Source organism: Pseudocercospora fijiensis (assembly GCF_000340215.1).
Source record: "Pseudocercospora fijiensis CIRAD86 unplaced genomic scaffold MYCFIscaffold_1, whole genome shotgun sequence".
NCBI lineage: Eukaryota > Fungi > Ascomycota > Dothideomycetes > Mycosphaerellales > Mycosphaerellaceae > Pseudocercospora > Pseudocercospora fijiensis.
In genome coordinates this window covers 10795162-10818066 of record NW_006921532.1, presented here as the reverse complement: position 1 = coordinate 10818066, position 22905 = coordinate 10795162, and the positions used below count along the sequence as shown (strand labels likewise).

The 22905-nt window shown below is 51.7% G+C and overlaps 6 protein-coding genes across 6 annotated transcripts; 3 read left to right on the top strand and 3 right to left on the bottom strand.

Moving 5' to 3' along the window:
- Window positions 1-3392: 3392 nt before the first annotated feature.
- Window positions 3393-5313, bottom strand: MYCFIDRAFT_150150 (uncharacterized protein; the record flags this gene model as incomplete). Its single annotated transcript, XM_007923927.1, has 1 exon — window positions 3393-5313. One exon carries the CDS (start codon window positions 5311-5313, stop codon window positions 3823-3825), a length of 1491 nt encoding a protein of 496 aa, XP_007922118.1. The 3' UTR covers window positions 3393-3822.
- Window positions 5314-5914: 601 nt separating this feature from the next.
- MYCFIDRAFT_210123 (uncharacterized protein) lies at window positions 5915-7296 on the bottom strand. The gene has a single exon (XM_007923926.1). It carries the CDS (start codon window positions 7253-7255, stop codon window positions 6686-6688), a length of 570 nt encoding a protein of 189 aa, XP_007922117.1. The 5' UTR covers window positions 7256-7296; the 3' UTR covers window positions 5915-6685.
- Window positions 7297-8003: 707 nt separating this feature from the next.
- MYCFIDRAFT_210122 (uncharacterized protein) lies at window positions 8004-10356 on the top strand. Its single transcript, XM_007923925.1, has 10 exons — window positions 8004-8232; window positions 8280-8323; window positions 8378-8540; window positions 8630-8858; window positions 8917-9051; window positions 9105-9254; window positions 9321-9422; window positions 9474-9817; window positions 9896-10020; window positions 10091-10356. The coding sequence occupies exons 1-8, from the start codon at window positions 8089-8091 to the stop codon at window positions 9665-9667; spliced, it is 1161 nt and encodes a 386-aa protein (XP_007922116.1). The 5' UTR covers window positions 8004-8088; the 3' UTR covers window positions 9668-9817; window positions 9896-10020; window positions 10091-10356.
- Window positions 9446-10356, bottom strand: MYCFIDRAFT_150142 (uncharacterized protein). Its single transcript, XM_007923924.1, has 3 exons — window positions 10091-10356; window positions 9896-10020; window positions 9446-9817 (listed from the first exon to the last, which is right to left on the bottom strand). Exons 1-3 carry the CDS (start codon window positions 10344-10346, stop codon window positions 9719-9721), a joined length of 480 nt encoding a protein of 159 aa, XP_007922115.1. The 5' UTR covers window positions 10347-10356; the 3' UTR covers window positions 9446-9718.
- Window positions 10357-11422: 1066 nt separating this feature from the next.
- MYCFIDRAFT_150140 (histidine kinase A) lies at window positions 11423-19486 on the top strand. Its single transcript, XM_007923923.1, has 3 exons — window positions 11423-11503; window positions 14550-18458; window positions 18512-19486. Exons 1-3 carry the CDS (start codon window positions 11453-11455, stop codon window positions 19004-19006), a joined length of 4455 nt encoding a protein of 1484 aa, XP_007922114.1. The 5' UTR covers window positions 11423-11452; the 3' UTR covers window positions 19007-19486.
- Window positions 19487-20118: 632 nt separating this feature from the next.
- MYCFIDRAFT_210120 (uncharacterized protein) lies at window positions 20119-22901 on the top strand. Its single transcript, XM_007923922.1, has 6 exons — window positions 20119-20264; window positions 20321-20396; window positions 20469-20669; window positions 20966-21290; window positions 21347-22268; window positions 22345-22901. The coding sequence occupies exons 1-6, from the start codon at window positions 20215-20217 to the stop codon at window positions 22439-22441; spliced, it is 1671 nt and encodes a 556-aa protein (XP_007922113.1). The 5' UTR covers window positions 20119-20214; the 3' UTR covers window positions 22442-22901.
- The last annotated feature ends 4 nt before the right edge of the window (window positions 22902-22905 follow it).

The following is a 22905-nucleotide window of genomic DNA, read 5'->3' as shown; positions in this document are numbered from 1 at the left end:
TATTAAAGTAGCGACTATCGACTGCTAGTAACTAGCAGAAGGCTATTATAGAGCGCCTCGATAAGGTAGAAGTATAGGTAAAGGACTTAAGGGTAGATTTGAACGTATAGTAATAGTAACAAGCCGTTGCCGCTCGTAGTAAGGATACTATAGTAAAGGAAGAGCCTAATCCGACCGTAGAAGGCTCTTAAAGTAAGGAAGAGGTTGTTAGGGCCTCCGAGTTTAATTAATTAGCGTCTAATATAGTAGATTTAACGAAGGAGGTAAAGGAGCTAAAGGCGTTGTTGTTGTCGCTGTTGCAGGTTTAATAGAAGGCGTTAGAGCCGGCGTTGCAATAGCTAAAGTACTCGTAGAAGTGGATAGCCTATTATCCGCAAATATAGGCCTCTAAGCCTCTCGGTGGCTTCTTATATCTCTTATATTGTGCTAGTCGTAGAAACAGAGCTTACAGAGGTTGTATTCCGGTCTACAGTTAAGGCAAGTCTTAGTAGCATTAAATTCTCGCCTTCCTTCCTTCTTAATAGGCTACTAAGTTAGCCGCTAAGAGGTCCTTGTAAGCCTACAAAGCTAGCACCTTCGAGGGTTAATAAGAGTGCGCTTTCGGACGTGCTTATAGCTGTAGTCTAACCGAGGGACCTTCTTAGGAAGACCGGCTGTCTTATTAAACCTATAGCGGCGTAGACGAGGTAAACTAGCGTTATAATTCACGTATGTATTACCCTTAGCAAACCTGCCTCTGTTACGTAGCAAACTAGACCTCAACTCGACGGCGGCTTTGAATTCTGCGTCTCGGATAGGACCTAATATAGCTAAGCCCTCTTAGACGAGGTTCTAAGCAAGGCGCATGCGGAAGTCTCGTTGTTAGATAAGGATTGGATCTCGTACGCTATTAGCCGTTGTAGTATTGCGGCAAAGCAAGAATGAGTTAATTATAGCCGCGTCGAGGAGGAAATAGAATAGCGGGTACTATAGTTTGAAGGCCTTATGCTATGTACTACAATAGAACCTAAGCTAGTCGTAGATGTCTATACTACCTATATAATCGTTGTAATTTGCCGTATACTTAGGTATGTGTTTAACCTCCTTGCCCTTAGTCTAGTGTAGTCGTACGTAGTTACGAATGTAGGTGTTAGTGTCTCTCGGCTTCCGTCGTTCCCTCGGTTCTCTATTAGGCGGCTAGTGGCTAGTCGTTAGCATTTGAACGAGATTTCTGTCCTACTAGAGGGGGGCCACTACGTTATAAATTGCCCTACAAAGCTGTGTATCGAAGGGAAACCTAGTCGACTTGCGATGTAGATTAATAGTCTTGCTAGAGGGTGTCGAGAACTGAGCTCCTACCTATAGCTAGCTCTTCGAGCCTGTACGTACCGTACTAGTCGCAGCAATGCTATAATGCCGCAGTATAGCAAAGAGAGGTATATTATTAAACAGATTGTCTAAGTAAACATAGTAGAATCGTCGCTAGAAGGGCAGTTGTAGTAGCAGAGATAGAACGGCCTTATAAAGCCTAGACAACTAAGACTTTAGGTTAACTAATTAAGCCGCTGCTGTAGTTAGTCCGGTTGTAACCGCTAGTAGCTCCGCGTAAAGATTAGCGAGCTTGTAAAGGCTCGGCGCAGGGACAACCTTCTTACTAACACTACTATTCTTTACCATTCTACCTTCATTTCTAGCACTCTAACTATCGCCCTTCGTTGTCTAGCGGCGGCGCTGCGAGCGCTACTTTTTTTAAGTCTTAGAGAGCTCTTCGTCGACTATAACCGGTCCCTCGAAGCTAGCAGGTGCCCTTGCCTTCTCAAATCCCTATTTCTTAGTAGGTAACGAGAATAACTAAGAAACGATAAATCCAGCATAATATAGAGCTAGCATATAGTATCCGATAGGGCAGGGCTTGCCCTTCATTATTATTATATAAGAAGAGCGTCTAGTGAACCGTACGAGAACCTCATCTAGGCTTACGTTAGTGCTAGGTATATATACCTTCGATATTTGAGCCCTTAGCGTGTCCGCTAACTATTAAACCTATAGCTATAGCGGGTTGCCTTTGTTCGACTCGATAGGCTTACTATACTATAGGCACGCCTTTAACTGCATAAACCTCCGTAAAGACATACTCTTAGTAATAGTATGCGATGGCTAATAGCTATTAGTCCGCTAGAAGTCCGATTTGTCGTCCATTTAGACCGCCGACATATAGATAATTATTCCTACGAAGATCTTCATCTTATATAGATAAGTTAGCCGCCACTTCGTACTAGATATAATAGACTCGATAACACTAGTCCTATTGTTTATCTTCTTGAACTTTAGGTCCTTCGTATACTTATTCGAGTAGAAAGCTAACTTCTTATAGACCTTATTAGTCTATAATAACTAGAAGTATCTCTATAGAAGATTCTAGCAGTCCTTAGAAGTCAGCTTCTTATACGCCTTATAGCTCTTATAACCGGCAAAGAACACCTTATTTAGAGGCAGGTGGACCTCCGCCTCGTAGTAAGAACCTATAAGAGGGCTATATCTTACACCGTCTATAAACCTCGCCTAATTAGGAGCCTAAGCTAAACTGCTAACATCTAATAGCTTAGTGCTATTACTATTAGTCGATACGCCGTTAACGATATTACCTATAACGAGAGGCTTATTATCTCTACTATTTGGCTCGTATTCTACACTATAAAGCGACCTAATCTGCTTATAACCCGAGACTATCTCTTGCGACTTAATCTCGTCTATAACCTCTTCTAGTTCTATACTAAGCGCACCTATATCGAGTACGGCATCGTCGTCTATATTGGACTAGTGTCGGTCGTTCTCATCGGCTCTAGCAATAGGCTGAGAATAATAGGCGGAAGAAGAAGCTATTTACATAAAAGAGCGGCTTAATAATAGGCTTTAGACTATAAGAAGTCAATCGGACAAGCAGCGAGTTAAAGAAGAGCCGGTTACGGAGCGAGTTTAACAAGCAAAAATTCGCAATAGCGCTATCCCTAATACTGGCCTAGCAAGCGATAATCTACTATGCTATCTACAGCAAAGCGCGTCCTGCAAGCCCTTGTCGTGCAGGGGTACGTGCATGAACGCTCTCGTTCGTCGAATCTTCAAAGGGATCTCCATCTCTGGTGCCACTGAAGGCCCCACTCCGACGCGTATCCTCCTTTTGTGCACACTTCTTCACCACCGACCGTCGACCAGGCTGACTTGCCAACTGACATAGCTCTATAGGGAGAGTTTAAGTTTTGCATGGCCGAGACAAGGGTCCGGCCTGTGCATTGGGTGACTACCCGGCGAGAACCGAACATCTTCCACCGAGGCAACAATGCCCGCGAGCACATTGTGTCCGTGAACAAGAGTGCGAGAGCTTCGTGAGACAGAGAAGGCTTCACTGCCACATTAATCATTAATCTACTGCTATCATACATCCCGTACTGTCCTACCTCGTCTCTCGTAGCTCCTCACAAGGACTGCTTTTCACCAATCCTACAATCCCGAGCCATCCGCTCCCTTTCTATCCTCAAACAGCCATGCAAAAATCCAAGCTAATTGCAGCCAACCCCCGCGAATACGACCCTCATCACATCTTTGCGTTGCCGCAAGCATCTGAAGCTGCGATTTCTGCCGTCTCTGGCTCATTGAGCCTACTCAAGTGGTGCCATTGGGAGGCCAGCGGCACGTTGTAGCTTCTTCAACGCGTGACGTCCTGAATCAGTCCCTTCAGCCGCTGTCAGACTGAGCTGAGCAGACTGAGCCACAGCCGGCGCAGTCCATCTCAATGGAGCACCTTTGTATCCGTATTGCTCTCTACCTCGTGCATCTGTTGTCTCCTCACTCATCATCAAGCCCACAGTAGCCTAGTGCGGGGCAGGCGGTGCTCGGTGCCATATGGATTTGCCAGGATTTCGTGACCTTTGCGTTGCCTTCGCGAGGATTGGGGTCATCGTACTCCTGATGAGTAACGTCCTCTCTCAGGATCGACTGCCGGTGGCCATTGTCGAGATAATGCAAGAACTCTTGTGAAATCTCGACGTATTGCATAACGCCTTCCCTAGCATCGATCGTGGACCCTGTTGTCCATGCGAGCAAGAAGGGCTCGATGAGGGGGGCATCTGTGACGCTAGGATGCGTGGTTCCTTTGGCTGTCATGAACCAAGCATACTTCTTCTTCTCGTCGATTATCTTGCGCACGAGGTCCTTGACAACTGTGAAATGCGGCCGGCCCTGGAAGATTGAATGTCTGGCTGACCAGGACTGCGAATGCACGATGAGCGTGGGCACATTGATATCGTCGTTCAATGGTCCACTGTGCTTGCCAGGATCCAGTATGATGGCCCCTACGAAAGGTAATCGTTCAGAAGGAGCGCCTTTGAGCGTTTGCAGGGCAAGTGTGGCTCCGTATGAGTGTCCGCCGACGACAACGCGATCCATGTTCAACCTTCCCTCCCATTCTGCAAGATCCTGACCTTCCTGGCGTGGATTGCTTTGAAAGACAGCCCTGCCATTGCCGTTGTTGATGTCTTGGAGCACGCGCACCGTCTCTTCTACTTCCGCCTGGCGCATCCCGAGCTGCATGACCTTGAAGTCTGCCATCTCAGGCTTTGGCTCTAGCATGTCGGCGTTGACATGGAAAAGTGGCCTCGGTGGCTCTTTCTCGTTCATAATCACGGTCCCGGGGCCACTCCCGTCTCTGTGCTCTATGGCTGCCACAACGTAGCCTCGCGAGGCCAGCTCGGCGCAGTAGTGGGTGTAGCTGGTACGACTCGAGGCCATGCCATGGCTGAAGACAATGACTGGGAATCGTGGAAGGCCGTAGTTGTCCAGTGGCTGCTCAGCGATGTAATCGTGGTAGGTCTTGACTGTACCGTGAATCGGCACGTCCACACTCGCAGGTATGGTCGTGCTTCCAGCCAGCATCCAAAGCGCAAAGGTGAAGACATTGTTCGTAAGGGCATTGTTGATCTTTGCGAATCGCGCATACCCTTCACCCTGTAATGCGATGGGCTTCGGTACCCAGGGGTGGTGTGCAAGCCGAGAGACAGAACCTTTCACTGCCGGATAGTACAATGAGAAGAGGACAGTCTCCAGCTCGAAAGCGGGTCTTCCACTGTCCTTGAAGGTGGCATTGCCGAGAGTTCGCCTCTGGCAGGGGGCCTCTATGTCAATAGTGCCAACGTCATATTCGCCAGAGTAGCGAGGCAGAGGATGGGAGAGGAAGGGCATTCCGGCGAGTAGACAGTAGCTGGCGTAGAGTGACACGGCAGAGACCAGGACATATTTGACCGTCCATCGCGGCCTGATCGCGGAAGGTAGAAGTATCATAATGCTGCAGTGTTATTATCGTTCATGCATTCTCGAAAGACAAATACAGACCTCTGATCGACAAGGCGCCAGAGAGAACGGAGTTAGCCTGGCCAGCCGATGACGAACTGGGAGGCGGGAGGCTAGGCTGTCCCTGAGGCGTAACGTCAACTGGAACTGGAGCCGAAATCGTCACCCGATTCCTGAGAATGACGAGATCTGTAAGCACACCGCGCATTCCACGATTGGCACTGATGTGATGTGAAGGTGAAGGTGCAATGCCACGTCCGATGGCGGGTAATGATAAATCTGATCTTGATCTTGATCTTTCCTCACTATCGAGGCTGTGCACGCCACATAAGGTGCCAAGGACATGGGTACCTGAGCTCGTCGTTCACCGAATCACCGTATTCACGGAGGACTTGTAGACCCTTTGTTTGTTGTGCTTTCATCAGACATTACAGGCATCATGCCACGACGCTGTTCGGACTTATCAATACGTCTTCAAGGGTCTGGAGCAAAGCCAGACTGCTCGAAAAGAGCCTGCTCCGCGGAATGGTATGGTATATGACGCTTGATACCATACAACGCGTCTCCACGAACAATGTCCTCGGTCGGTGATCAGAGGTGGCTCCTTCCTGAAATTTGAGGACTGCCAACAGCAACGAAACAGCAACAAACAATCCTATGCGGCAATCGAGATCTACAATGCTCTTCCAGGCGCACGAACACGCCGAGCATGATCTATCACTTTCGTGTACTGGCTCCTCCATATCAACCAAGCAACATGCGCTTCAGCCTCTCCATTACGATTTCTCCAGGACCGCACTCGCTGCCATCAGAGCCATTGCTCTCTACCCCCTCCCATGTCATGAACGACGATGTTTGCGAGAACCCGATGTGGCGTCAGCATGCTCTCGTTCACATCCGGTATCGGCCAGAGACCAGCACGAGCCAGACAGAAAGTGATAGACCCCAGTATCATGGATTCGCATCTGTGCGGTCCCATCAAGCTGGCGCGTCGGCTTCTCGTCAATGACCAGGAGCACTTCGGTCAGCTCGCGCATGAGATCGAGCATCCTGGCGATAGTATCTCGCCGCACAGAACTGATCCTTTCTGCAGGTAAAGACGGCCGGGCCTGCTATATGTATTCGGTGAGGTCGAGCAACATTGCACATAAATCTTCTTCGTCAGAGCAGCCAATAGTCTCCACCAGCCTTCGTCTTGCTGTTATTTCAAACGTCTTCCTGGCTCCGAGTCTATAAAGGCAACCCATAACAGCTTGAATCGGAAATTGGAAGGAAGGAGAATGGTGCGAGATACTCACTTACAACGGCATCTTCCCGGCATCTCCGACCAGAACCACATCTATCAAGAACGCTCGCCACCGCCCTACGCCCTCCGCCTCCCCAAAAACCTCCCCATAAATTCCCTCGGCTCCAACCCCCCATCCTCAAAAGCCCCAGCAAAAGCCTCCACACCCTCTTCAATCCCCTCCTCAACCCCAAACCCCCTCTCCCACTCCCTAATCAACACCTTCTGCCTCCTCACAGCCTGGGGCCCCATCCCACAAATCCTCGCAACCCACTCCCCGACAACCTCATCCAACTCCCCCTCCGCCTCCACAACCCTCTCAATCAACCCCCACCTCTCCGCCTCTTCCGCATTCACATGTTCCCCTAAGAAAACCAACCTCCTCGTCCTCCCCATCCCAATCAGCAAAGGCAACAACGCCGCCTCCACCACACTCGGAATCCCCACTTGAACTTCCGGCATCGCGAACACGGAATTTCTCGTTGCGATTCGAAAATCACAACTCGCTGCAATTTCTAAACCTGCGCCGAAACATAACCCATGGATTTTCGCGATCACAGGCACAGGGATTTTTCGGAGGGCGGTGCAGGTTTCGTGGATTTTTATGATGAAAGTTCGAGCTTCTGTGGAAGAAGAGAGGGTGGACATTTCTTTGATGTCGGCGCCGGCGATGAAGGACGGAGGTTTTCCTGGGGGTGGGGGTGAGGTTGTGAGGATTACGGCGCGGAGGTTGGGGTTGGTGGAGAGAGTGTGGCAGGTTTGGGTTAGTTGGGTGAGGAGGGAGGTGGTGAGGATGTTTAGTTTGGAGGGGTTGGAGATTTGGATTGTTGCGATTTGGGAGTTTGGGGTGGGGTGGGATTGGATGGAGTGGCTGACGCCGGGAGGGATTGGTGGTGGGCCATAGGTGGAGGAGGATGGTCGGGTTGTTGATGATGGGATGTTGAGGGTTGGTTTCAGCATTGAGTGCCAGAAGAGAGGCTGTGTTAGAGCTCCACGTGACTCGCGAAATCGATTGCAGTCTTGCAGGAAACGCGTTGCCGGGAGTTTGCCATGAGCTCCAATGCTGCTGCATCTCCACATGATTGAAGTTCTAGCCTTTGTTGGATCCGGTCGTCCTCACTGCTGCCCTTGCTTGATGCAGTACCGTCAATGCCGACACCAGGCCTGTTGTGGACTTGCAGCGGCGGAGTACAGGCTATTTGACGCGGTGCCAAAGGGGTGTTTGGTCTTGGGAATGACGAGGAGGTAGAGGTAGTGCCGTTCATTTTGCTCCCCGCGCAAGCGACGCGGAGAGAGCTCGATGTCGACCTGTCGACCCCGCTTGAACGGCGTCGTAATATAAACAAACGTAGCGAGGGGTTTTTGTTCTGCATCTCTTGCAAGTTTCGATCGAGTTGTCGGTATCCTATTAAACAGATCGATCGATCCTCAAAAAGTTACTCGAGAAGAGCATTGGAAATCGCCACTTACAGCCCGCAAATATGGCCGACGGAAAGATGAAGGCATTGCACTACGACGGACCTTTTAAGGTCTCGGTCAAAGAGATTGACATGCCTAAGATCCAGCATCCAGATGATGCGATCATCAAGGTCACAACCACCTGCATTTGTGGTTCGGATCTTCATGTGCGTTTCCGGCTCCGAATGACAATGCAGAACTGACCAGGGTGTAGATGTACGAAGGGAGAACGGCAGCAGAGTCTGGTCTCGTCTTTGGGTATTGCATGGTCGACAATGCTTCGACTTATTCCAATGTTGACTTATCTTGCAGACATGAGAACATGGGCATTATCACCGAAGTCGGTCCCGGGGTGACCCTCTTGAAGAAAGGAGATCGAATCGTCCTACCATTCAATGTGGCCGATGGAAGATGTCAAAACTGCGAGGAGGGCAAGACGGCATTCTGTACAGGCGTCAATCCGGGATTTGCGGGCGTGAGTACAATCAAGCGAAAGATGGGAGCAGCATTCCGGGAATAGTCGGGAGCTGCTCACGAAGCGCCAGAACACTGATCCGATCGCAGGGAGCATACGGATATGTGGCCATGGGTCCATATCAAGGTGGCCAAGCTCAATACCTGAGAGTCCCATATGCTGATTTCAACGGCCTGAAATTGCCTCCAGGAACTGAGAACGAAGCGGACTTTGCCCTCCTAGCAGATATTTTCCCAACCGGCTGGCACGGTCTGGTCCTCAGTGGATTCAAGCCTGGAGAGTCCGTCGCGGTCTTCGGTGCTGGTCCTGTTGGATTGAGTGAGTCTGCTTCTGAAAGGGCAGGTCGTCCCGGATGTTACATTGACCAGTGCAACAGTGGCTGCATATTCGGCGGTGATCCGTGGCGCGTCTAATGTGTTCGTCGTCGACCAAGTCAAGGAGCGATTAGACCAGGCGGTAAAGATTGGCTGCATCCCTGTCAACTTCCGTGACGGCGACCCAGTCGAGCAGAGTAAGCAAACCCATTCTGATGTGGTGAGCAGGCCATGCTAAGAAATTTGACAGTCATCAAGAAGAATGGTGGCATGGTTGATCGCGCGGTTGATGCTGTTGGGTACCAGGCAGTCGACAAGGGCGGAAACAAGGAACAGCCAAACATCGTTCTCGACCAACTGATCATGGTCACTCGTCCCACTGGAGGTCTCGGAATCCCAGGTGAGAGACTAATATCTCTTCAATTATTCGCATGATCAATGCTGATGTTCCTTTCTCCTCTTGTAGGTCTCTATGTGCCCAGCGACCCAGGCGCACCAGACGCGCAGTCAGGGAAAGGCCAGATCCTGCTAAGTTTCGGAAAGCTGTTCGAGAAGGGACTGTCGCTCGGTAGGCTTTCATCCACTTCTGCAACTCCACTATCTCTGACTTCTCTTGCAGGTACCGGCCAGTGTAACGTGAAAGCGTACAATCGATACCTCCGCGACCTGATTATCAGTGGCCGCGCAAAGCCATCCTTCGTCGTATCCCACGAACTCGGTCTCGAAGATGCACCAATGGCATACGACAAGTTCGACAAGCGTATCGAAGGATTCTCGAAAGTGTTGTTGCATCCGAATGGTCCTCTCTCGTAGGCGTAGGCGTAAAATGTAGCCAGATAACCTAGCGAATTGTGCTCAATTCCTTCAATCCTGCTCTTGCACCACCTTAGCAGACACAATCCTGACCTCCTCTTCCGGTCTATCCTCAGCTCCAGTCTTAACAAGCCCCATGCGCTGTACCACCTGTAAGAGTAATAACTCAAAGGTCAGCAAAAGTCTCAGACATCGGGGTTGCTTGCAAGTTATCCCTCGCTTCCTTACCCTCATCCCACTCTGAACCCTCCCAAAAATCGTATGTTTCCCATCCAACCAAGGCGTAGGCGCAAGCGTAATGAAGAACTGTGACCCATTCGTATTCGGTCCGGAGTTAGCCATACTCAGGATCCCTAGATAATATCGCGCGTCAGCACACCCAATAGCCCCCCTCTCTCCCTCTTTCTCGTTCTTTCCACTCACCAGCACCAGTATGTTTCAAATCCCCCCGAATCTCATCCTCAAACTTTTCCCCCCAAATACTTTCCCCACCTCTTCCCGTACCTGTGGGGTCACCACCTTGAATCATGAAATCTGAGATTATGCGATGGAAAATCGTGTTGTTGTAGTAATTTCTGCTGGCGAGGGTTTTGAAATTTTGACAGGTTTTCGGGGCGTGTTGAACGTAAAGTTCGAGGGTTATGGGGCCCATTGTTGTTTCCAGAAGGACGGTGGACATTTTTGAAAGGGGTTGCGTTTTCGTGGGAGGAGGTGTGGTGGAAGGTCAAGCAAGGTCAAGGTAGAGAGAGGGCCATCAAGGTGAGCGGAGTCGGGAGTGAGCGAGGACCTCTTTTCATGTGCACGTGGCACGCAGCCTGGTTCCTCCAATACAGCACGATTAAGCGAGATGGCGGACGGGGGTAATCCCCGTAAACGGCAGCTAGCTTGAAAGCGTTAGACGTAGACTTTTTAAAGGTACGGATAATTCCTTTAGGCAGTACGCTAGCTTTGACCAGTTAGATCCCGTTTCCAGGGATCACCGCCGTCCGCCATCTCGCTTAATCGTGCTGTACACAGGTCAGGGCCTTCGCAGAATGAAGAAGATATGTCTGGCACAATTAGGTTTATCTCTACGATCTATCGAACATCACCTTAGCATAGCAACAACGCGTGATAGCAACAACGCCAGATCCTATGCATGAGTCCATTCTTGATACCCACAGCAGCCATTGATAACCCAAACACCACGCTCGCTGAAATTGCTCTCAAGAATTCAACAGTTTGGTCTTCATCCACTCGCTCGTCCCGACGCCCAGATTGAGGCCATTTCTCGCCCACCATCTGCGTACTTCCATGCCACGTTCGCCTTCATGGCCATCCTCGAGCGCTTCTTCCACATCGCAGGTCTTGTATTCGACTTTCAAGCCAGACTGTTTCCACCACTCCAGTACTTTGACATTGCCACTTTTCGTAGCTCCAACGAGGACCTGATTGTCGAAGATCATTTTCGAACCCTTTAGCTCATGCCAGGTTCGCAGCACTTCAACATGGCCGTGCGTACTGGCAAGTTTGGCAACTGTATCCTCGTGTGGAAATGCGATACCGGATTGTACCCACCAGCGAACGACATCTGCATGACCATTCTGTGTCGCATAGCAGATGCTTTTGCCGGGTTTCAGTCGCACTTTGGACGAGTCCACGCTGGCATTCGTATCGTCGACAGCAGTAGATTGTGCCTTCCACCATTCGAGCACCTGAACATGACCTTGGCCACTGGCTTGCTCAAGCGCAGATTCAGTAAACTTCAAGGGTAGACCAGAGTGCTGCCACCATTCCAGCACGTTCATGAATCCCGCTCGCGATGCTCCATCCAGCGCTTCGGCGTCGTATTCCTTAGTCAAGAAGGACGGGGATGTTCGCCAGAATTCTAGAATTTCGGTGCGGCCAAAGACAGCTGAGGCCTTGACAGGGAGGAATGCGTGACCAAACGCAGCCCAGAATAGATCCTTGTGGTTCGCCTCCAAGTGGGCTAAGAGGTCAGTCATCGCAAAGCGCATAATTAGCTTCACGGAGAGTTTCGAGAGCCATCGTGGTACACTGCGCTGAGCTACGAAGTGCTTCACATCCGCCAAATCACCACGGAGAAGTGTTAGTTCGAGTTCCTCCATGTACCCAAGCGGCCCTTTCGATTTCATGTGAGATGTCCAGGCTTCAGGCGGCGGTAGATTCGTATAGATGTGCAGCGTCTGTGCTAGTTCCCAGTCGTTAGTGAAATCGAGGATCATGGTCCAAAGCTCAGGCGGGAGCAAGCTTCCAGGCCTTCTTATCCCATGCGGTAATGTGGACTTTTGACTAGGCGCAACATCAAGCCCAGCGCCAATGTTCATGAGGTCCACCTGGTTACTGATGGCGTCCACCAGCTCGTCCGCAGCTTCCCATGAGGTGACTTTCTTCCGCTCGTCCACAAAATTCCAAAGCATTGGCTGCAGCACCTGCACCCAGTTCCATTTCCTACGAATCTTGGTGAGCTGCTTCTTGGTCATGGGATTCTCCCACATTGGCGAAGACATGCCGGGGAGCAACAGAATCTTCTTGGAAACATTCCAGCTCCTTATCAACTCCAGTACCAGGTTGTCCGTGTGTCCATACAGCATCTTGGCCAGATTGTGGGCATCGAGAGGTGCCAGTACTAGTAGATGCGCCCACTCGCATAATTCTGCGGCCTCTTGTTCGATTTCTGCGACATCGCGAATTGCAGACTGCCTTGTTGCGTTGGGTATCGTCAGGCATGACGACGATGCCTGGATGAAGTCCTGGCCTCGAAAGGCCCTATCGAGCACCGCTTTCACTGATACATCGGGTAGGTTGGTGATTCGTGGTAGGAGTTGGTTCACTACGCGACTGTCCGTGCAGCCAAGGCTCGCAAAGACGATATTCAGCTCGCGCGTGCTATTGTAGGGTGCTGCATGCAGCTGCACAATCTCGGCGCGATCACTGCTGCTGCCCGGGCGTCGCAGGTGTGCCATCGCGTTTTCTGATATGAACGCTTCCGCCGTCGGTCCTTCTGTTACAACGGACCAAGACTCGCAAAGGTCGCGAGTGGCGATTCATATGAGAGGAGATGTGATTGGAAAAGCGCAAGAATGCAAGGCGGTAATGCTAGGCTTATTATGAGTAGACCAATCACTAGGCCGACCGGTGCCTACGTTGCGGCGTGCTCGACGAGGTTCAGATGGACAAAGGCTCCAGCTGGTAATAAGGTAGGTATGCTCGTAGGGTTCTGTACTCTCCCGACGTGATGTGTCAGAAGAACAGAAGGGACAAAGTGCTTGCGGGGCAATTTGATGGTTGTATCATATGAATGCGCGGACTCAGCTTCGCTATGGCTGGCCTCGCCTCTTGATTCTCCGTCTTGTCGCGGCAATTCACGCGACGGACCGTTGCTTCCATGTTTCCGTCGCTAGTGCGCCACGAGTTCAGTGGCGTTCTTCGGCTGCCTTCGGCTCGGCGTCGGCGTCGGCGTCTCTCGGTCCTGACCAAAGTTCATAGCACGCCAAGATGGTCTAACCAGGTGCACAGGTCCGGCCGTCCTGGTTGAAGATGCATTCACATGGGAGAGACAAGAAATGCTGCAGCCACATCACCCAGCCACAAGCAGCAGGGGCCCTGGCCCTGGTCACAGGCCGACTTCCATCCATGTATGCATCATCATTACATACATCAACTCCCAGCTTTTTGACACCAACTTTTCCCGCACACAAAATGGTGAGCTCCAGGGGCGGTGAAGCGGATTGGCTTGAGCTACAGCTGCGCTGCGAATGATTCGTGTTTGGGCGTTGGATCAGCACGGCACGCTTCAGTGCTTGTTCTTGATCTCGTGGTGCTTGCTTGGCAGCCTGGAATCCGCTCTCCGAAATCCGCGTGGAGTGTGTATGCTTGTGACACGTGAGAGCCTTGTTGTTGTCGCTGGCGGTGGCGCTGGCGGTGGCGCATGTGATCCGGATCCGTAGCATGCGCGTGCACGAGTCGCGACGGCCACGACAACATACCATTATTCACCCAGAAATATGCTTGATGAATGAGCTGTTCTGTGTCTGTGACATGCACACGGCCTTCTCGAACCTTATTTGCACGCTCCACTGCATCGAGCGATTTGACGGCCCCAAACACGACAACCCTTTGACCCCCTCGGACCTCCTTTGAGACATTCGGTGGCGCTGCCCGAACGTCTACACCCACCTCACCTTCTCACGGGAACTATTCATAACCCTCGACTTCGCACTCACAGCATTGTGCTTCGACCTGACTGACCTATTAACTACCACCGCCGCCGCCGACGCCGCCGCCGCCGCCGCCGCCTCCCTTCTCTCGTGCTCACGCGCATCTGACTAGCGCTCCGGACCCGCGATCGAGCGATCTGCCCTGCTAGAGCAACTTGTCGAATTCCGCGCTTTCACGCCGCTGGCAGACACGTCTCCGCCTCCGCCGCCACTGCCACTGCCACTGCCTCTTCATCGCCGCTCATGACTTAGCCCGATGCGACCGAGCATACCATTACGCTCGCACCCAGCCGCGGCCAACCAGGGCTTTTAGGTCCTTTGAGAGGCGAGGCCGGCGAAGTCACGCTCTGCACTGTGCAGTCATTGCTCGCTTGCAAATTTTGATGCACCCAGTGTAGCGTGGAAATATCCCTGTCAAGGCCTGCACCAGGCACTTGCTCTCTGGAGCACCAATACAGTAACCCCCCATACTGCCGCGTGGAGGAGGGATGCAGCGGCCATTGTCGCCTGGGCCAATGTCTTCCGGGCCAGATGGCGGAGCCCGGCGGCCCAGCAGTCACACCGAGGAGACTTCATCGACCAGTCCGATGACCGCCGCCTCTAGTGCCTCCAGTCTGGGCGACGACACGCACGACGCACCGCATTCACCGCGCGCAAACAAGCCCAATTTCTCCAAAGACGATCCGCTGCCACTGCCTCGTGTCAACACCACTGGCGACACGCCAGCCGCCAATGTCGACGGCCAACTTAATCCTACGGCGGCCGACCGCGTGTTTCCCATCCGCTCTGTGGTGTCTGTTGATCCTAGTCCCACGCCCACGACCAAGGTTGAGAGGGCCGAGGGATACTTCCAGAATGCTGCCCACGCTCGGCGCATGTCAGTCGGTGTCGAACACTCAGCGCACGCCAAATCCACTTCGCGAGTCCGGAACGTGAGCGTGGAATCTACGCCCTCTCCAGCAGGACAGGATGCCTATGCTTCCCCGAGCCGCCACCCATCCACATCTACCACGACGTCCATGGATTCCGAAGGTCCACAAATGCCTGCCGGACACCAAATTATCAACGAGATCCTCAACGAGACGGATAGCCTAGATGGCAAAAGTAATCCCAGCACGAGACCTGCTTCTGCCAGAGCGCCATCGTTTAGGAGTACGAAGAGCAGCATTGATGAGACTGGACCTTTGGTGACTGCAAGATTCAAGCATGTTGTAACGGAAGGCGGGCATGCCATCATCACAGGAAGGCACGGAGAGACCTTGCAAAGGTGTGAGGACGAACCAATCCACATTCCCGGCGCCGTGCAAGGCTTTGGTCTCTTGATTGCATTGGAAGAGGAGCAGGAAGGCAGACTCGTGGTCAAGGTGGTCAGTGAGAATTCCAAACGGCTGCTGGGATTTACACCAAGACAGCTCTTCTCGCTCGACAGCTTTACAGATATCCTGTCCGAGGAGCAAACAGACAATCTGCTGGACCACGTAGATTTCATTCGAGACGAGGAAGCCGATGTCATTACGAATGGACCCGAAGTCTTCACGATTTCCATACGAAATGCGCAGCGCAAGAATCAGAAATTCTGGTGCGCCATGCACATCAACGACCGCAATCCGAATCTCATCATATGCGAATTTGAGCTAGAAGACGATCCGGTGAATCCATTGGTGCCACCTAACGACATGACACCAGAGCCTCCCGAAGATACTCTCGACAGTCGGCCGACCGAAAGCGAATTTCTGGAAAGCACACAAAACAGTAGCAAGCCTTTGCGTGTGCTTCGAAGTGCTCGGAAGCGGAAAGGCGAAGCTGCAGCCATGGAAGTTTTCAATATCATGTCCCAGGTTCAGGAGCAGCTCGCATCCGCAACGAATCTCGAGAAGTTCCTAAAGATATTAGTGGGTGTCGTTAAAGAGCTTACTGGCTTTCACAGAGTGATGATATACCAATTCGATCAGTCCTGGAACGGAAGAGTGGTCACGGAATTGGTCGATCCTCGAGCCACCAAGGACTTATATAAGGGCCTCAATTTCCCAGCATCAGACATTCCCAAACAAGCTCGAGAGCTTTACAAGATCAACAAAGTTCGTATGCTTTACGACCGCGATCATGAGACCGCCCGGCTTGTCTGCCGAACCATGGAGGTTTTGGAAACCCCATTGGATCTCACCTATTCCTACCTTCGAGCGATGTCGCCCATCCATCTGAAGTACCTGGGCAACATGGCCGTTCGATCGTCCATGTCGATCTCCATCAACGCCTTTGAGGAGCTGTGGGGTCTCATAGCTTGTCACTCGTACGGCTCGAAGGGCATGCGAGTGTCATTCCCCATCCGGAAGATGTGCCGGCTGGTTGGTGACTCTGCCTCTCGCAACATTGAACGTTTGTCATACGCGTCTCGCCTGCAAGCAAGGAAACTGATCAATACTGTTCCAACACAAAACAATCCCTCAGGGTATATCATTGCTTCGTCAGAAGACTTGCTCAAGCTCTTCGACGCCGACTTTGGCCTGCTATCGATCAGAGACGAGACGAAGATATTGGGTCATCTGGAGCATTCACAGGAAGCACTTGCCATGTTGGAGTACTTGCGCATGCGATGCATCACAAGTGTCATGACCTCGCAAGATATCAAAGAAGACTTTCCAGACCTGCGATACCCGCCTGGATTCGCCGAAATTGCCGGTTTGCTTCTGGTTCCTCTTTCAGTGGGTGGGCAGGATTTTATCGTGTTCTTCCGAAAAGGCCAGCTCAAAGAAGTCAAGTGGGCAGGCAATCCTTACGAAAAGTATATCAAAGAAGGCACAGAAGGTTATCTCGAGCCCCGCAAAAGTTTCAAGACCTGGAGCGAGACGGTGGTTGGCAAATGCAGGGAATGGTCTGAGGAAGAGATCGAGACGGCTGCTGTATTGTGCCTCGTCTACGGAAAGTTCATCGAGGTGTGGAGGCAGAAGGAGGCAGCATTACAGAACAGCCAGTTGACTCGGCTGCTCCTCGCAAACTCTGCCCATGAAGTTCGCACACCGCTCAATGCGATCATTAATTATCTGGAAATTGCGCTAGAAGGCTCTTTGGACCAAGAGACACGAGAGAACCTTGCGAAATCACATTCTGCATCGAAATCGCTGATATACGTGATCAACGACCTCCTTGATTTAACCAAGACCGAAGAAGGTGGCGAGCTTGTCAAAGACGAAGTCTTCGATCTTAGCGCCACTCTCTACGAAGCTACAGACATGTTCAAGGGAGATGCCAGGCGGAAAAACATATACTACGAGATCAACGACCATCCCGGTCTGCCAAAACAAGTCATTGGCGATCAACGCAGAATCCGTCAGGCCATCAGCAATGTCACTGCCAATGCGATTCAGAATACGAACGATGGTGGAGTGAAAGTCGACATGTACTTGACATCACGCAGTGAGTCTCACGCTGATGTTGAGATCAGCATAGCCGATACGGGCGTTGGTATGAGCACGAAGAAGCTCGATGCTCTTTTCCGCGAGCTAGAACAAGTACAGACGGAAAGTGAAGGCATGCTTTCTGACTCTATGAGCGCCGATCGAGCACCGCCGGAGCCGAAAGAGCCGAAAGAGAACAAAACCCTAGGTCTTGGGCTGGCTGTTGTTGCACGTGTTATCCGTAACATGAATGGACAGCTACGTCTCAAGTCGGAAGAAGGAAAGGGATCACGGTTCGTGATACAGTTTCCGTTTGAATTGCCTGTCACAGAACCGAAGCAGCCGCAGCTTGAAGCATCGAGCTCTCATGGTTCCACCACACCGCATGCTGAAGCGTCGGAGGGCCCGAACACGCCACCCACAGATGACATGATGACCCTCATCGAGCGTGGGAGCGGCAATCGGCGCGATTCGAGCGACGATCGCCACACCGAGGGTATGATCCGCAAGAATAGCACTGAGAGCGTCGTCAGCAGAAACAGCCTGGGGAGCGCAAGGTCGGGCGCTAGTGGGCTCAGCACAGCCTCCGCCAGGAGTGGGAAAAGCGAGGCTGATAGGCTTATCGAAGCCATCCAGGAGCCTCACCGAGTGGATGGTTGGCATGAGAACAGCGTTTCTAAATCCAATAGTCGAACAGAGACCCATGCACGGCCGCGACTCAGCAAGCGACATACCACTGGCGAGGCCGGACCCAACGCCTCTCCAGAGAAGACCCGTGTGAAGAGCATGGAAATCACTACGATGCCTCCCAGATCTTTGCGACCTGGTGAGACTTCGGTCGCAGATCAAGGTCAGCCAATACGTCCTGTGAGAATCTCAGACTATATCGCATCACCCAAGAGCGAAAGGGCTTCAGCCAGTGAAAGGCCTATCAGTGCGCCATCTGCTGCGCCCGAAACGCTGCCCGAACCCCTGAATGCCCAGCCTGATGATCAGCCGGATGCATCGCATCTGAATGTGCTGGTGGCGGAGGACGACCCCGTCAACAGTCGTATCATGAAGAAGCGACTTGAAAAGCTGGGCCACGAAGTGACTTTGACCGTCAATGGAGAGGAATGCTCAAGCACCTACTGCGATAAGGTTGGCTTCTTCGACATTGTCCTGATGGACATGCAGGTATGTACAGGCTGGGATATTTTACTCTCATTTCAGCACTAATATACTCACAGATGCCAATCGTTGATGGGCTCACCTCGACGAAGATGATCCGGTCCTTTGAGAAGTCGCACCCCACTGATCTGCTTTCGAAACGTGCTGCTATGAACGGGCGGGTTCCAGTAATTGCTGTTTCCGCATCACTCATCGAAAGGGACCGACCACATTACATTGACGGAGGCTTCGATGGCTGGATCTTGAAGCCTATTTCATTCCAGCGCCTTCAAGAGATCATGGAGGGTATCGTCGACAAACAAGTCAGGATAGAAAACCTGTATAAACCTGGCTCATGGGAACGAGGGGGATGGTTCGATGAAGCCCAAAAGGACATGCTCCAAGCAGATACAACCCCTAGCCAACTGCCCCCAACTACTGCTCCTGCGAAAGGAGTGAAGGTCGCAGCGGCCATCGATGACGCTCAAGCAAAAGAAGAAGGCGAGAGCCGACAGACAGCGGAGCAGAATCGGCTTCCGAGTGAACAAGAGAAGCTGCAAAACCCGGACCCTTGAGATGAAGCGGGATCGAGCATATGCGAAGAGCCTACCAGTGACAGACTTACAGCTCCCGCAAAGACTTCGGAGCAGAGTTGGAAACAGAATCTGCTACTGAAATGAATGACGCCTGATAAACCTAATGCTACACAGTATGAGTACACTCCACGTGCTTCAGCTCTTCGCCTTTAGAATGTCGACAACAGCAGCTTGAAACGACAGCAACAGCACAGAGATCTATTGCCGCACGACTTGACGAGCATGCCGACGCGGTTCCTGTTTTTTTTTTGTGTGTGTGTGTGCATATTGGGAAATTTTGGATCAGTGTGTTCAGTATTGTTAACGCGCATTGACTGGTTTGCATTGGAGCGGTGCATGGAGCGCTTGGGAAGAAGTACCTGTGGCGAAGGATTTTAGTATTGTCATTGTTGGCGGTCGTCTTCTCCAGAATCCTGAGATAAGCGTGTACGAACATAATTCATACCAATACGCGTCATCACTCGTGGGAACACACTTCCTTCTTTTCACAGTCCTTACGTAATATTAGTCTGAGCCAGATCTGGCTGTGTTCTTGATGTTCCTGCGTCTCTTGATCACAGCATCCATCTGCATCTGGTGCGACTCTTCTTACACTAAGTGGCAGAGACGTCAGCTGTAGTCTGATCTGAGATGCGTGCACTCGTCCACGTCCTGCTCTTCGCTCGAGCATGACGTTTGGCAGAGAAGCTCTAGGCTAGGTTTTGTAAGGATACGTCTCGTCTCTTTGCCCTCGGCTGCTGAATGTGGAATGACGTCCGTTGACTAAGAAGCTCGAAACGAGGGCAACTTCTATCGGCATGCAGAGAGCGAGTTGTCGTTCGCAAAGCGACTGATGCCCGCATCGTTGGTTCGTTAGCCGTTCTCCAGACATTGTTCCCCAGGCGTCTCCGAAAGTTCCCGAACGAGCAAAACCACGCCTTGCGACCGGAGCAGCGCCCAATCACGGCTTTCAATGGGGTAATGCTAGGATGAGGATAGCTCGACTGCCGTATAGCTCGCAAGGAAGTGTTCCGACGCAAATAATGTTCCAATCTAACCCAGGCACTATAAGTGGCAGAGCAGCCGCTCCTGTTCGAGACATCTCTCCTGCTCTTCCAGACGCCTCCAACGCCTTTGTCCAAGAGAGCATCCCCAAGCAGCAACAGAGCAACTTTCACTCGCCCTCATTGAAGAGGTCCACACGCACAATGGTCGCTGAACGAGTCAACAAGACGGCTCTGCACCCTGGTGGTGTCGAGTAGGTTGGCCCTGAACACATGATTGCAGCAATACCAACGTCTCACTCCCTCACAGGCCCAAGCACGAGCACACCGAATTGGAAGAAGAACTGCACGACCGAGCGCACATCGACTACGATCGCGTGGCCATTGTAAGTCGCGACCCGGAGTGCAGCACTTCCTCGGCAAGTCGACGCCTCCATTGCTGACCAAACGTCCGACAGATTGCCAACCCCTCGGTCGCCGCCCTCTACGAAGATGCCTTGGTCTACGAGACCGGCTCCGCCATCACATCGACCGGTGCCCTGTCTGCATACTCCGGAGCCAAGACCGGCCGTTCGCCCTCGGACAAGCGAATCGTGAAGGAGGAAGGGTCAGAGAGCGAGGTCTGGTGGGGACCAGTCAACAAGCCCATGACGCCAGAGGTCAGTATCTGCTACACCTCGCCTCCTGTCTGCGTCTACACCCGCGCACGTTGCCTCGCTCCACGCAATGAAACAGAAAGATGCACGCAAACGCGTTTCGTGGGTTGCTTTGGCGGGGTTGTGCTGTAACGTCATGGCCCTCGCATAGCCGAGCTGTTAGCCGCCTCCTGGGCCCTGCGAACTCTGATCTCGGCTCTGGAGCCCCGCATTGTCGGACCAGACCGGGCACGAGTCGCGTGGCGCCAGTCCCGAGTGAATGGTTGACATGCACGTGACTGACATTGGCATTGGCACAGGTCTGGAGAATCAACCGCGAACGCGCCGTCGACTATCTCAACACGCGAAACCGCATCTACGTTATCGACGGATATGCTGGCTGGGATGAGCGCTACCGCATCAATGTGCGAGTCGTCTGTGCTCGTGCTTACCATGCGCTCTTCATGTACAACATGCTTATCCGCCCGTCACGCAAAGAGCTCGAGCACTTTCATCCGGATTATGTTATTTACAATGCTGGGGCTTTCCCGGCTAATCGATATACGACTTCGATGACGTCGAATACTTCGGTTTCTATCAACTTTCAGGAGAAGGAGATGGTTATTCTTGGTACTGAGTATGCTGGTGAGTATCATTCTCATGAGGCATTGTCTAATTCTCGATGCTGATTCTTCCGCTAGGTGAGATGAAAAAAGGAATCTTCACCGTCCTCTTCTACGAGATGCCAGTCAAGCACAACGTCCTGACTCTGCACTCTTCCGCAAACGAAGGCAAGGACGGCGATGTGACTGTCTTTTTCGGCCTCTCGGGAACGGGAAAGACCACGCTATCCGCAGATCCCAAGCGTGCCTTGATCGGTGATGATGAGCACTGCTGGAGTGATCGAGGTGTCTTCAACATCGAAGGTGGATGCTACGCCAAGTGCATTGGTCTGTCCGCCGAGAAGGAGCCCGACATCTTCAACGCCATCAAATTCGGTTCGATCCTCGAGAACGTCGTCTTTGACCCAGTATCTCGTGTTGTAGACTACGACGACACCACTCTTACCGAGAACACCCGCTGCGCCTACCCAATCGAGTACATCGAGAACACCAAGATCCCTTGCATCTCCACCAACCACCCATCAAACATCATCCTCCTCACTTGCGACGCTCGCGGTGTCCTCCCACCAATCTCAAAACTCAACTCGGCCCAAACCATGTACCATTTCATTTCCGGCTACACTTCCAAGATGGCAGGCACCGAACAAGGCGTCACAGAACCACAAGCAACCTTCTCCTCCTGCTTCGCACAACCCTTCCTCGCCCTCCACCCAATGCGCTACGCAAAGATGTTGGCAGACAAGATCGAACACCACAACGCCAACGCCTGGCTCCTCAACACCGGCTGGACTGGCGCGGGTGCCACCACCGGCGGCAAACGTTGCCCACTCAAATACACCCGTGCCATCCTCGACGCCATCCACAGCGGCGAACTCGCAAAAGCCGAGTACGAAACATATGACGTTTTCAACCTTTCCGTACCAAAGCAATGTTCCAATGTCCCCGACGAACTCCTCAATCCAAAGAAGGGTTGGACTGGAACTGCGGATTTTGGAGACGAGTAAGTTCCTCTTTTCTACGCCTTTTCATACTTTCAACTGCATTTACTGACATGGTCACTTTTTCTTTTGCTTTAGAGTTACCAAGCTTGCGGAACTTTTCCAAGAGAATTTCAAGAAATATCAAGATGAGGCTACGCCGGAGACGATTCAGGCTGGGCCGGTTGTGCAATAGACAGACAGATCATTGACGTTTTTGAGGTGTGGTACTTGATGAAAGAGGTGATTTTTTTTTTGATATACCATGCATGGCATTGGACGTGCGCCGCATGCACGATTTTTTTTTTTTCTTGGATGAAGGATGAATGAATGGAAGCGATCAGTGCTAAGTTAGGCAAGGCATTAGAGAGAGAGAGATGATAAGAGAATGAAAGAGAAAGACTTGGGGAAAATATTTTTTTTCGGTCGATGGAGAGAGATGATGAAATCAAGAAATCACGGTTCAAGGGTTTTGTTGCGTCTTGTTGAAGTGAGTGATATTTCATGATTTTTCCGGGTCGATTGCTAGCTATTGTATGACTTTCGATGGTTTCAGAAGGTATTAGTAAGTGCCCGGCTCGCTGTCCTCCCTATTTATAATAGAAAGATGTTAGTGGAATTCAGAGCGAGATGCGCATCTGCTGGATCTCAAGAGGACTT

Bases quoted from the DNA above. Each gene is read 5' to 3' on its own strand.
- MYCFIDRAFT_150142 (XM_007923924.1), bottom strand. From the start codon at position 10,346: ATGTCCACCGTCCTTCTGGAAACAACAATGGGCCCCATAACCCTCGAA. The intron at 10,021-10,090 runs GTGAGTGGAAAG...GATATTATCTAG, and splicing joins TTTGAAACATACTGGTGCTG to GGATCCTGAGTATGGCTAAC. The intron at 9,818-9,895 runs GTAAGGAAGCGA...TTACTCTTACAG, and splicing joins GGGTTCAGAGTGGGATGAGG to GTGGTACAGCGCATGGGGCT.
- MYCFIDRAFT_210122 (XM_007923925.1), top strand. From the start codon at position 8,089: ATGGCCGACGGAAAGATGAAGGCATTGCACTACGACGGACCTTTTAAG. The intron at 8,541-8,629 runs GTGAGTACAATC...ATCCGATCGCAG, and splicing joins TCAATCCGGGATTTGCGGGC to GGAGCATACGGATATGTGGC. The intron at 9,052-9,104 runs GTAAGCAAACCC...GAAATTTGACAG, and splicing joins CGGCGACCCAGTCGAGCAGA to TCATCAAGAAGAATGGTGGC.
- MYCFIDRAFT_150140 (XM_007923923.1), top strand. From the start codon at position 11,453: ATGAATCCCGCTCGCGATGCTCCATCCAGCGCTTCGGCGTCGTATTCC. The intron at 11,504-14,549 runs GTCAAGAAGGAC...CGCGCAAACAAG, and splicing joins CTTCGGCGTCGTATTCCTTA to CCCAATTTCTCCAAAGACGA. The intron at 18,459-18,511 runs GTATGTACAGGC...ATATACTCACAG, and splicing joins TTGTCCTGATGGACATGCAG to ATGCCAATCGTTGATGGGCT.
- MYCFIDRAFT_210120 (XM_007923922.1), top strand. From the start codon at position 20,215: ATGGTCGCTGAACGAGTCAACAAGACGGCTCTGCACCCTGGTGGTGTC. The intron at 20,670-20,965 runs GTCAGTATCTGC...GCATTGGCACAG, and splicing joins ACAAGCCCATGACGCCAGAG to GTCTGGAGAATCAACCGCGA. The intron at 21,291-21,346 runs GTGAGTATCATT...TTCTTCCGCTAG, and splicing joins TCTTGGTACTGAGTATGCTG to GTGAGATGAAAAAAGGAATC.
- MYCFIDRAFT_210123 (XM_007923926.1), bottom strand. From the start codon at position 7,255: ATGTCCACCCTCTCTTCTTCCACAGAAGCTCGAACTTTCATCATAAAA.